The sequence below is a fragment of the Eubalaena glacialis genome, chromosome 8 (assembly GCF_028564815.1).
Source record: "Eubalaena glacialis isolate mEubGla1 chromosome 8, mEubGla1.1.hap2.+ XY, whole genome shotgun sequence".
NCBI classification, from domain to species: Eukaryota; Metazoa; Chordata; class Mammalia; order Artiodactyla; family Balaenidae; genus Eubalaena; species Eubalaena glacialis.
In genome coordinates, this window is record NC_083723.1 from 53175733 (window position 1) to 53188183 (window position 12451).

General features: G+C 42.6%; 1 protein-coding gene across 3 annotated transcripts in view; it reads left to right on the forward strand.

Moving 5' to 3' along the window:
• Positions 1 to 11109: 11109 nt before the first annotated feature.
• The window catches only part of CDCA7L (cell division cycle associated 7 like), a 63192-nt gene continuing 61850 nt past the window's right edge, over positions 11110 to 12451 (forward strand). For 2 of the 3 annotated variants that reach the window (XM_061198507.1, XM_061198508.1), the window contains exon 1: positions 11110 to 11242. In XM_061198507.1, coding sequence (XP_061054490.1) covers positions 11219 to 11242 — 24 coding nt within the window. In that variant the 5' untranslated portion in view covers positions 11110 to 11218. Of the gene's footprint in view, positions 11243 to 11295; positions 11408 to 12451 lie in introns of those variants that run through there. The other variant, XM_061198509.1, reaches the window with a different exon arrangement.

Here is a 12451-nt window from a genome sequence, read left to right on the forward strand (position 1 = left end):
GAGAGAAAATCCAGGGAGTCAAGGTAAGGAGGTGATTAACATGACATGGAATCCAAGGTGTTTAAGGAGGAAAGTGAAGCCATAAGAAGAAGATCGATGGTGAAAGCCCTGTCGGGGTCAATGGATTGAAGGTTTTAAAGAGGTTGAAGTGATGCTGAGATAGGAGTATTAGAGCAGGTGAGCTCTAGGTATGGGAGGTAATTGTCAGAGAGTGAGATGCTTGGAATTATTATTTCAGAGGTGATGCCGGTATTAGTGATGACAGGTTCAAGTGTATGGTGATGGGAAAAAGTGACTAAGGTGAGGTGGAAGAAAGTGTCATAGGAGATGCACAGTAATTAAGCTGCTGTCTCTTAGCTCCAAACTCACGTTCTATACTTCCTCTTGTGATGCTAGGGTTGGGACTTGGCAAATCGTTTTTGCTTTGCCTAATGGTTCCCTGTTACGCTATGCCAATAGAGGAGTCTAGAGAGAGACAGCAAGACTGGAGGAGGAAGAAGGGGCTTCCTGACTGTTTCCTGTTTCTATCACTATTACCCCAGCAATGTTTCTTCACCCAGGCAGCAGTTCCGTCCCATAGCAGCAGCAGAGTTCAGTTTGAGTTTTTCCTATACTCGCAGAATCAGCTTTACTGAGCCCGTCTCAGAGACACCAGCAACAGCCAAGCAACACTGCTCTTCAGAGGTGTGTGCTTCAACTCTTCAGGCCCTCCTCTTAGGGTCTAATTTTTTATAATCCTAGCCTCCTCCCTTCCCTCCACCCCAGCCCTAGGGATGGTAGCTCCCTACTGCAGTTGCTGTCTCTGTGATACCTTAGCATTGTCTTTTTACCTTTTCAGTTATCTTGTTAAGAATTTTATACCTAGCTAACGATTCTTCATATTGAATTCTCTCTGTTCAAATAACTGGCATTCTTCCCATTTCCTGACTAGACTCTGAGTGATGCAGGATGTGAGGATGTCAAGAAACAGAACACTTGGATGTTGATGTCAACTAGAATGGTGGTAGGAATAAGGGTGAAGACCAAGGCAGTGATTCAGAGGTGAAAGTAATCATGAATGTGAGGAACTGAACACTGCAAGAAGTGGGGCATTAGGTAACAAAGTCTGATGGATTTTGTATACTTAAATGTTTAACTTGTGATCTTGCTCGCCACGACTTAGGCTCAAAAATGACTACACAGGGACTTTCCTGGTGGCACAGTGGTTAAGAATCCGCCTGCCAATCAGGGGACTCGGGTTCGAGCCCTGGTCCGAGAAGATCTCACATGCTGCGGAGCAACTAAGCCCATGCGCCGCAACTACTGAGCCTGCACTCTACAGCCCGCGAGCCACAACTACTTAGCCCATGTGCCACAACTACTGAAGCCCACGTGCCTAGAGCCTGTGCTCCACAACAAAAGAAGCCACTGCCACGAGAAGCCCACGCACCGCAACGAAGAGTAGCCCCTGCTCACCACAACTGGAGAAAGCCTGAGCGCAGCAACAAAGACCCAATGCAGCCAAAGATTAAAATAAATAAATAAATAAACAAGTAAGTAAATAAAAAAAAAAGTGACTGCACTTAAAATCCACTAAATTCTTTTCATAGGTGCACTTTATTTTTTAAAATTAAAAAAAATTTTATTGAAATATAGTTGATTTAAAATGTGTTAGTTTCAGGTGCTGTGTTAGTAAATTAATTCAGTTACGTATATTTATATATTATATACACATATATAATATTTATTCTTTTTTAGATTCTTTTCCATCATAGGTTATTACAAGATATTAAGTATAGTTCCTGTACTATACAGTAGGTCCTTGTTGTTTAACTATTTTATATATAGTAGTGTGTATATGTTAATCCCAAACTCCTAATTTATCCCTCCCCCCTTTTCCCCTTTGGTAACCATAAGTTTGTTTTCTATGTCTGTGAGTCTATTTCTGTTTTGTAAATAAGTTCTTTTGTATAATTTTTTAGATTCCACATATAAGGCGATATCATATGATATTTGTCTTTCTCTGTCTGGCTTACTTCACTTAGTATGATAATCTCTAGGTCCATCCATGTTGCTGCAGATGGTATTATTTCAATCTCCTTTATGGCCATAGGTGCACTTTAATGACATCTTCTCCTTCCACCTGGTAAAAATTATAAGTCAACATCTACTCTCTAGGTCAGTGTTTCTCAAAGTATAGTCTGAAGATTATTTGCACCAAATCTACTAGCATACTTGTTAAATGTGCAAATTCCTGGACTACACAACAGGTAGGGAGACCCAAAACTGAGAGGTGTCCCAAATAGCATGTTTTTAATGTTAAAACCAGGACAGTCCTGAGCAAATTGGGATGGTTGGTCACCCTAACATCAGACCTACAGAATCCAAATGTTAAAGGATAGGGCCAATGTCTGCATTTTGAACAAGCACCTTGGGTGGTTCTTAGGCACTCTAACATGAGAACTACTACTCTAGGTATCTCTGGGCTTGATGGTCTAGGTGGACCTCTTTCCTTCTGGGCTTCATGCTACCTCCTTATTGGGAGGCATTCCCTAACGAAGGTAGAGTGTCTCCCTTTCTTCTCGTGGAATGTTGTGGAAATCCTAGCAATCTCTCTGGCTGCTGATAGTAAGATCTTGAGCATAAAAAAAAAAAAAGTGAATCACTTCCTTTGATTTCTTCCTTTGGTCCTTAGAACAAGATGCACCACCAATGATTTTTCATGGTAGTGTGGGCTGGCCATGTGTACTAGAAGCCTTATCCCCCCAGAGTTTCTCTGGCACATATCCAATGTTAGATAGCAAAATCCAGGTTGACATAGCAAAATAGGTAGTAGCAAAATAGACTAGGTAGTTTAAACAACAGAAATAAAAGAGCAACATACAAAAATCAATTGCATTTCTATTAGTAGCAGTGAACATATGGAAGCTGAAATTAAAAACCACTTATAAATACTATTTACAATTGCTTCAAAGAAAATGAATACTTAGGTATATCTTAAAAACATGTACAGGATCTATATGCTGAAAATTACAAAATGCTGATGGAAGAAATCAAAAGCAAATAAATGGAGAGATATAACTTGATTATGGATTGGAAGAATCAACATAATAAAGATATAGTAACTGGACCAGGCCGGTACCCAACCCAGGTTTGGCTGCTCGCTGCTCAAAAGGCCAATACTAGAGAGACAAGTGTTGGTGGAAAAGGAAAAGTTGCTTTATTCAGGAGACCAGCAACCTGGGAAGATGGTGGACAAATGTCCTAAGACCATCTCCAAGTTGCTGATTGGAGACAAAGGTTTTAAAGGCTTTGTGAGGGAGGGAGCTGCAGGGTACATGATCAGCTCGTGCAGAATTCTCAGGTTGTCGGCATCAAGGTGAAGTTTCGAGCATCACCGGTCTTCTGGTTTCAACTGGTCTGGGGTCTCTGTGCTTGTGGTCAGCAGTTTTCATCTGGTGGGCTCTGCTTCCTGTAAAAACAACTTAGGAATGTGTGTCAGGCCTTTATCGATAGCTTTCAGGGAACTGGGAATTTGGTGACTCTGCTGTGTGGCTGGTTTATAGCCTAAATTGTTGCCATTTGCCCTGCCCAGCAGCTATTCTTTATTTCTAAATCTTCACATTTCTTAGTCATTAATTCTTAAGCCAGCCTGCCTGGTTACAATATCAACTCTCCCCCAAGGAATCTATAGGCTTAATGCATTTACTATCAAAATTCCAGCAAGATTTTATGTAGATATGGGTAAGCTTATTTTAAAACTTATATGAAAAGGCACAGACCCTAGAATATTTAAAACAGTCTTGACAAAGATAAATGGGAGATTGGGATTGACATATATATACTATTGATACTATGTATAAAATAGTTAACTAATGAGAACCTCCTGTATAGCACAGGGAACTCTACTTAATGCTCTGTGGTGACTTAAATGAGAAGGAAATCCAAAAAAGAGGGGATACACGTATATGCATAGCTGGTTCACTTTGCTGTACAGTATAAACTAACACAATATTGTAAAGCAACTGTACTCCAATAAAAATTTTAAAAAAGATAAATGGGAGGAATCACTGTATCTGATGCTAAGGCCTTTAGTATACAGCTCCAGTTTATGTTGTGATATTTGCAAAGAGATATCAATGGAACAGAATAAAGAACCAGAAATAGACCCCCACACACATGCTCAAATGACTTTTGACAAATATGCAAAAGCTATTCAGTGGAAGAGGGATATCCTTTTCATCAAATGGTGCTTAAGCTATTGCGTATAGGAGGATAAAATGAACCTTGACCTAAATCCCACGCCTTATACAAAAAGTGAATGCAAAATGGATCACAGACTTAAATGTAAAATGTAGAACTATGAATGTTTTAGGGGAAAAAGTGATAAATCTCATCAAAACTAAAAAATTTTGCTCTGTGAAATCACGTGTGAAGAGGATGAAAAGACAAACTAAAGACTGGCAGAAAATACTTGCAAACCATGTATCTGACAAAAGATGAGTATCTAGAACATAAAATGAATCTCACAACTCAACAGTGAAAAAACAATCCAATTAGAAAATGGGCAAAAGACATGAGCAGACATTTTATCAAAGAGGATATAAAGATGACAAATAAGCACATAAAAACATGTTCAATATCATTAGCCATCAGGGAAATGCAAATTAAAACCACACTGAGACATCACTATACACCTCTCAGAATGGTTAAAATAAAAAATATTGACAACACCAAATGCAGGAGAAGATGCATTTGGAACAGGATATTGGATCCTGGAGAAGAGACTGGATCATTCACACATTGCTGGCAGGAATGTGAAATGCTACAGCTGGTCTGCAAAAGTCTGTCAGTTTCATATGAAACTAAAGTTGTAACTACCACAAGACCCAGCAAGTGTACTCTTGGGCATTATTCCAGAGAAATGAAAACTACATTTATACAAATGTTCATAGCAGCCTTATCTGTAATATCTCCAAACTAGAATCAGCCCAGATGTCCTTCCACAGGTGAGTGGTTAAAACCTGTGGTACAAACATACCATGGACTGCTTTACTACTCAGCAATAAAAAGGAACAGACTGATAAACTACCTGGATGAATCCCCAGAGAATTATGCTGAGTTTAAAAGCCAATTGCAAAACCTGACATACTGTTCTCCAAAAGGTTATGTAACATTCTTGAAGTTATAAAATTTTAGAAATGGAGAACAGATTAGTGGTTACCAGGGGTTAAGGCAGTGGGGATATGGGGGGTGTATAGGTGGGAGTGAGGGGGGTGTGGTTATAAAAGGGCCACAGGAGGGATCCTTGTGATGTTGGAAGTGTTCAGCATCTTGACTGTGGTGGTGCATGCACAGATCTACCCATGTGATAAAACTGTATACGGTAGGTCTAAACACACACACACACACACACACACACACACGCAAGTCAAGCTGGGGAAATCCAAATTGGATTGGTGAACTGAATCCATGCCAGTATCCCGGATGGGACAGTGTACTGTAGTGTACCGAAATGTTACTATTGAGGGAAACTGGGCAAAAGGTACACAGACTCTCTCTGAATTATTTCTTACAACTGCATTTTGTAGGGGAGGGGAAAATTTCCCTTCTATTCCTCTTGGTTCTTTTGGCTGGTCTAATAATTAAATTGACACAAGACAGATTAACAGGACAAAAAAACCCCAAATTTAATTTTTTATGCACATAGGTCCCATAGGTATGGCACCTCAGAAGTGACTGAACCAGGCTGTTTATAAACCTTTTTCGAGGAAGAATCCATTGTGTGTGAAAATTTGACAAAACAAAAGGATTTGGGCTTATAGTAATGAATGAATGAAGAAGTAACAAAGTTTGTTTTTACAGCTTCCTCTGGGTGGAAGGATGCCCTCCATCTTCTGAGTAGGGAGGATTCCTTCCATGGGAGTTCTGTTTCCTGCTCTCAGGGGAACAAAGGAGGGTCAGCACGTTCTTCTTGGACTGGCTCTTTCTCAAGTAACTTTAATTCAAAATAATCAATATGCCAAAGTGGCATATTTGGGATGGCCTGTTCTGGACCCCATCAATGTGAATCAACAATGATCTCAGTACGCATTTCAACTAAAAATGACACTTTGAGAGGTGTATTTCAACCCTGTTTCTGTCTGCCCCCAGAGAGGACAAAAGAAGAGGACAAAATCTACTCAGAGATGGGATATTTGCTGCAGGGCCACATAATATGCTGTATATTTGAAGCTGTAAGTGGGGAGGGGCTGTTAGAGATCTCCAGTGACGGCCAAGCGCCAGCTGAAACATAGAAGAACAAGGCTGCACAACGGCTGTGGGAGGGAGGCTTGTGATCAAGATGCCGGAGCAGGAGCTGTTAGCACGAATCCGTTGGCTCAGTTCTAGGGTTTCAGTTTAAAGAATCTCATGAGGATTAAAGACACTTAAACACTTTCAAGCACTTACAGTTTTACCCAGAAGTTAACAACTTCAGAAACTGCTGATTTCAGCCTGTGACTTTTGACTAATGTATTTTGATGGTTTAGTTCGCCTTTCTTTTTTTTTTTTAAACGGGAGTGCAGTAGAAAGCAAAAGATGAATTTATGATGCCAAGTAAATGGTTTGCTTGCGTTGCCTTTTCCTTCAGTTTCAACCTTGTGGCTGAATTCCCTTTTTGGCTGTAATGTAGACACTGTTTTACAATTTTCTGAACATGGTTTTTAGACTATGAGTACATTCCAGGCACTAATAGTCTATACAACATGAGCCGTTTCTGAAAAAGGAGAACTCCATAGATTATTATTATTGTTGTCTTGGTTTTTGTTTGATTGTTTTGCTTTTCTTCCTACCATGGGGGAAGCATGTTAAGTATAATAGATTGTCACCATCACCATCTCCCAGCTTTCCTAAGGAATCGCAAAAATGATGTCTCTTTACGTAAGAAATCCTGTCAGCCTTTCCTGAGTGCCGTGGAGAACTGCAAGCTCTGGTAGATAAAATGCTTGACAGTTTGGAGTGTTTAGGAAGAAAGTGGAGAGGAAAGATGGAGTGGGAACAATTGTAGGAAAGAGACAAGGGAGCTGGTCTGTTGCTTTTCTTAAAAAACAAACAAAAAACCCCTCAAAATATAACATTCCAGCTTCTTTAGTCGGAGTCCGATTGAAACAGTCCACCTCCTCCTGTTTATAACAGGAGTGTGGCAAGGCTGTGCTTGCAGAATGACATTCTGTAACAAGCCATACTTAACATGCTTTCACAGTAGACGGCCTCTTAACCGTATTTCATAGATAGATATGATTTGCTTTGGAAGTAACTGTCAGAAAAGCCCAAGTCCTGTTGTACTCTGTTTCCTGAGCCCAACTGGGAATTTATGGTTATTGCTGTCATTACTTAGTCTTAAGATTAGACCGTGAATTTTATGCTGTCAGAAATTTCCTGGTGCTAGGCTCCAGTTAGCAATGTCAGGAGCTCATTTGGACTCAAAAGTTGTAAAAGAATCGAGACATGATAAGTAGGTCAGTGCCGAAAGCTGTGAAAGACATGGTGATCAGATAATCAGCCGAGAGCAACCATTTGGGACAATTTAGCCACATTAACGTCCTGATCATGTGTAGATTCTGGAAAAGAGAGACAAGGTGTCTGTGGTGGGGTAAGGGGAAGACTCTTGAAAAGAGTGCAGAAATACTTGAGATGAAAGAAATGTTCACATATTGAGGTATGGGGAAGTCATTCTGGCTTATACATGCATTAACTTGAATTTTATGCTAACTACAGTAGCCTGTTTGTGGCCTATCAAACATACATTGTAAGTCTGCTTTAATTATTAAAGAAAAGGGCACCTTGACCAGAAGTAAAGAATAGCCATGTTAAAAATTAAGATTAAATGCCCTTTTTCCTGGAATGCCAATGCTGGTTCTCCTTTAATGATAAGACTCCCTTCCCAGGTGCCAAGGCCATACTGTATGTGCTGGTCTGGTGTTTTTTTTTTGTTTTTTGTTTTTGGAAAGTTGAAGAAATGTATCCCTGACTTGTTTAATGTTCTTTGCTCTGACAAGATATAAAACGGTGCTGAAAAACCCTGCTTCTCTGGAGCAATTTCTCAGAGTAATCTGGGAAGCGGGCTTCTGGGCTATAGTCCTCAGTTTGGCTCAGATAAAATTCTTTTCTATTCTTATTATATTATTGATTGTTCATTGATTATTTTCGTCAACACTTGCTAAAAGTGGCATCTACATGTTAAAATAATTACTTTCAGAAACAAATGGGGAGGAGAAACCAGAATCCTAGGCACAGTAAATAAGTAGGTTGGGATGATAGTACATAAGGAACCTGGTTCCCATTTTCTTAAGGTTTGAATTTCTTCCATTACCATCACTCCCCCTCCCCCATACACCAAGCTACCCTAATAGAGGCAAAAAGGGGAGAGTAGAGCTTAGCAGTAAGACTCATCTGGGTTCTAGCTTGGCTCTGCTAGGTCACCATGAGCAAGTTTTTTAAGCCCTCAGAGCCTCAGTTTCCTCCTCTGAAAAATGAGGATAAGATTATGTACATCACATGTTTGTGGCAATGAATGAGTGAAATAAAGCATAAGCAGTTCCTGGAACGTCGTCAGTGTTCAGTAAATGGAAGGATTATCACTACTGATACAACTCACAACTGTCCACCACTCTAGCCTTTTCAAAATACAATCATGTCTGATACTGCATGTGTTCATCTTTGTAGGAATACTGTTGCATGGATTGGGCAGATATGCAGTATCCCCATTTTACAGAGGAGAAAAAGGAAGCTCAATGATTAGTCCCAAGGTCACCCAGCTGGTGAGCAGTTGACCTTGGATTACAACCACGGTGGTTCTTTAAGCAAGGATCAGAATTACCTGGATGATGATCAGAAGTCAGATTGCTGGGCGCCACCCGCAGAGTTTCCAATTTGGTAGGTCTGGGATGAGGCCCATGAAATTGGATTTCTTCGCCAGAGTTCAGGTGATGCTGATGCTGTTGGTCTTAAAACCCCACTTTGCAAACAACCAAGCTAGACTAGAGCAATGGTTCTCCAATATACCTGCTCATTGCAGTCACCTGGAAGCTTAACAGAATCAACAAACCTATAACTGCCTCACATCCATGGATGTTCTGGTACCACAAATGTGATTCAGTCTTGGCACTAACATATAAATGCTTGATTGTTCCAAGTAAAAAAAGGATAAATCTATAACAACTTTGGGAATTCTACAGTGTGGAAAGCTGTGTCTTGTTTTTCAAAAAATGTAGTATTTTTTTCTTTTTTTAAATTGAAGTATAGTTGATTGACAATGTGTTAGTTTCAGATGTACGGCACAGTGATTCAGTTTGTATCTATATCCATATCTATCTATATATCTATCTTTTCTTTTTCAGATTATTTTCCATGATAGGTTATTACAAGATATTGAATATAGTTTCCCTATGCTCTACAGTGGGTCCTTGTTGGTTATCTATTTTACATATAGTAGTGTGTATCTGTTAATCCCAAACTGCTAATTTATCCCCCCCCTTTCCCTTTGGTAACCGTAAGTTTGTTTTCTATGTCTGTGAGTCTATTTCTGTTCTGTAAATAAGTTCATTTGTATCATTTTTTTTAGATTCCACATATAAATGATATCATACGGTATTTGCCTTTCTCTGTCTGACTTCACTTGGTTTGATATTCTCTAGATTCATCCATGTTGCAGCAAATGGCAAAATTTCTTTCCTTTTTGTGGCTAATATTCCACTGTGTGTATATACACCACATCTTCTTAAGCCAGTCGTTTGTTGATGGGCACTGGGGTTGTTTCCATGTCTTGGCTATTGTGCATAGTGCTGCTGTGAACATGGGGTGCGTGTATTTTTTGAATTATAGTTTTTTCCAGATATATGCCCAGGAGTGGGATTGCTGACACATATGGTAACCCTATTTTTAGTTTTTAAAGGAACCTTCATACTGTTCTCTGTAGTGGCTGCACCAATTTACATTCCCACCAACAGTGTAGGAGGGTCAAAAAATATAGTATTAATACGAAATATCTGTAGAGCCAACTATTGAGAGAAGTTTTATAGCAAACCTGCTACAATTTCAGGACAATTTATCTACCACCCTCCCCAATACTTATTTCAAGCATTCCAAAACTTCCACCCGCTTAATTTTTCACTCTTCATACCTGAAAACTCTAAGAAGTCTTCCCTGACCTGGTAGTACCACTTACCTTTTCTCTCCTGGCATCTATTATAACTCCAAATTTACATTTATTTGCATGCTATTACTGAAATTATTATCACCATTAACTAAAGGTATTACTTGAATTCATTGTTAGTTAAACAAGTTAATTAATTATATTATTATTACACTTATTTACGTCATTACTACATTTATATTATGTCGGTGGCTGGTTCCCAGACTGTAAGCTCCAACAGAGCAGGGGCCTGTTTTTGTTCAAGCTTGTGTACACAGCGCCGGACACACAGTAGTAGGTGTTCAGCCAATATTTGTTTATCAGCCTTCCTAACCTCTAAAACTCTCTGTCTAGTGAGGCTGGAAGGCCTACGTGTACAATGTATAGAACAGACCGTTTAAAGTTCCAGGGAGGTTTGCAGTTCCCGACCCCCGGGGGCCTTGGTTGCCAGTTTTGCAAAGCGAACCCCGAAGCGAATGTTTTGAGAGGCGTCAGAACCCCGCCCCTTTACAACTACAAAACAAGTTCTGAGGCAGCCCTAAAATGCTTTCCCGGATCAGAGACACCGATTGCCGCAGAGGCTCTGCGCTCCAGGGTACTACCTGGAACAAACCCTGCAAAGATTCGGCGGGCGCCGCAGCCGGGCGTGCCAGCGGGAGGCTGCGCCGGGACTGCCCCCTCTCATTTCTCCCGCGCGAAACCGGGCCGGACGGCTCCACTCCCTCCCTCCACTGCAGGGGGGAGCCCGGCGCCCCCAGATTGGCAGCCACCTCGGGCGGCTCCTAGCTGCAGCCCCTCTTGCGCCGCCTGCAAAGCGAAGTTCACCGGTCGCGAAGTTTGGGTCCTGTAAGAGGAGCCTCGAGGGCTGGCGCCGCGGCGCCGAGTGGGCGGCGCGGGGCGCTCCCCCTGTCCCGGGCGCCGAGTGCGCCCCTCCCCCGGCCCGCCGGAGCTCCGGGCGGAGCGAGCGCGCTGCGAGGCCGCGGGCGACCTCCGTGCGCCGCGTCCGTGGCGAGCCAGGCTCCCGTGGCCGCGTGCTGGGAGGAGGCCGGAGCCCAGCGGGGAAGAATGGAGTTGGCGACTGGCTCGCAGGTGAGGATCTGGCCGCCCGCCGCAGCCCCGGACGCACCCTCGGCCTGCCTTCCCTTTGCGCTTGGCCCTGCGCCCCGCCTTGGGCTGGAAACGTGGCCCTCGGCTGCCGCGTTGTGGATCGGGCGCGCCCAGTCCCGCCGACGCCGGAGCGGGCACGCTCCGCAGGTGTGTGCGGTGTTTACGGTTGTGCCACCTGGAGCGGAGAGGCTGGGTGCCGCCGCACGCGGGCGCTCGCCGCTGGCCCGGGTGGGGCCTCGGGGTAGCCCGCTGGGTCGCTGCGGCCGCGAGCCCCGGGAGCGGATGAACTCCAGGGCAGTGCAGGAGGGGAGGCCGCAGCGGCGCCGCGACTGCGTTTGCGGTGCTCGTGGGACTGGGGGAGGGGGAAGCTTTTTCGGTGCGCGCCCCCCACTTTTTCCGGCATTGGCAGGGAGATAAGTTTAAGTGTGATTTTCTAAAAAAACGTAGTCGAGAATCGGGCCAATTCAACTTGGATAATGGAGTTTAAAAATAGTTGCTTTTGTATTTGTTCTAGAACTTTTGGAAATGTTTTTAAGGAACTTGTAACCGTTTGGGGGAACTGGCAGCGTCATTAGACCAGGTTAAAAAACAAAAAGCCCCAAGCTCCCAAACCGTGTATACAGCACCACCGCAGGTACCCATTATGGTTTTAACTAGGTCTTAAAAATCTCATTAACAAGCTCCCAAATATTACAATGGGTGGTGGCATGTGGACTTAGCTTCAGTTTTCTTTTTTACTTTTTAAAAGCGCTTTTCTCTACTTTCTAGTAATGAATATACATAATTTATTCAGAGGTAAGCAATAAAAACTTTTTCAAACGAACTAAAAATAAACCTTTTAGAAAGGAAGCAGCTTGTAGGAGCCCGAGAGATGCTTTGTATGAGGGTTGGGTTTTTTCTTGCTTTTGTGAGCGCCTCTGACTCACTGCTTCCACCTTATCTTTGGCTGGTGTTTACCTCCTTTCTCCACCTGGGTGCTGGGCATCCGCAGGATTTGGGAGACGCGAAGCGACCGGGGCCCAGCTGCCGGGGTGGCCGGTGGTGCCTGAGCCCGTGACGCTGTCACCTGCCTGGGTCTGGCGGCAGATTAAAGACCAAGCCACTAATAGTCGCTTTGGCCATTTGGTGATTTCTGAAAGGCTTCTTGAAAGTGGACACTTGAGAAAAATCTATTGTGGATGTTTAAGAGAA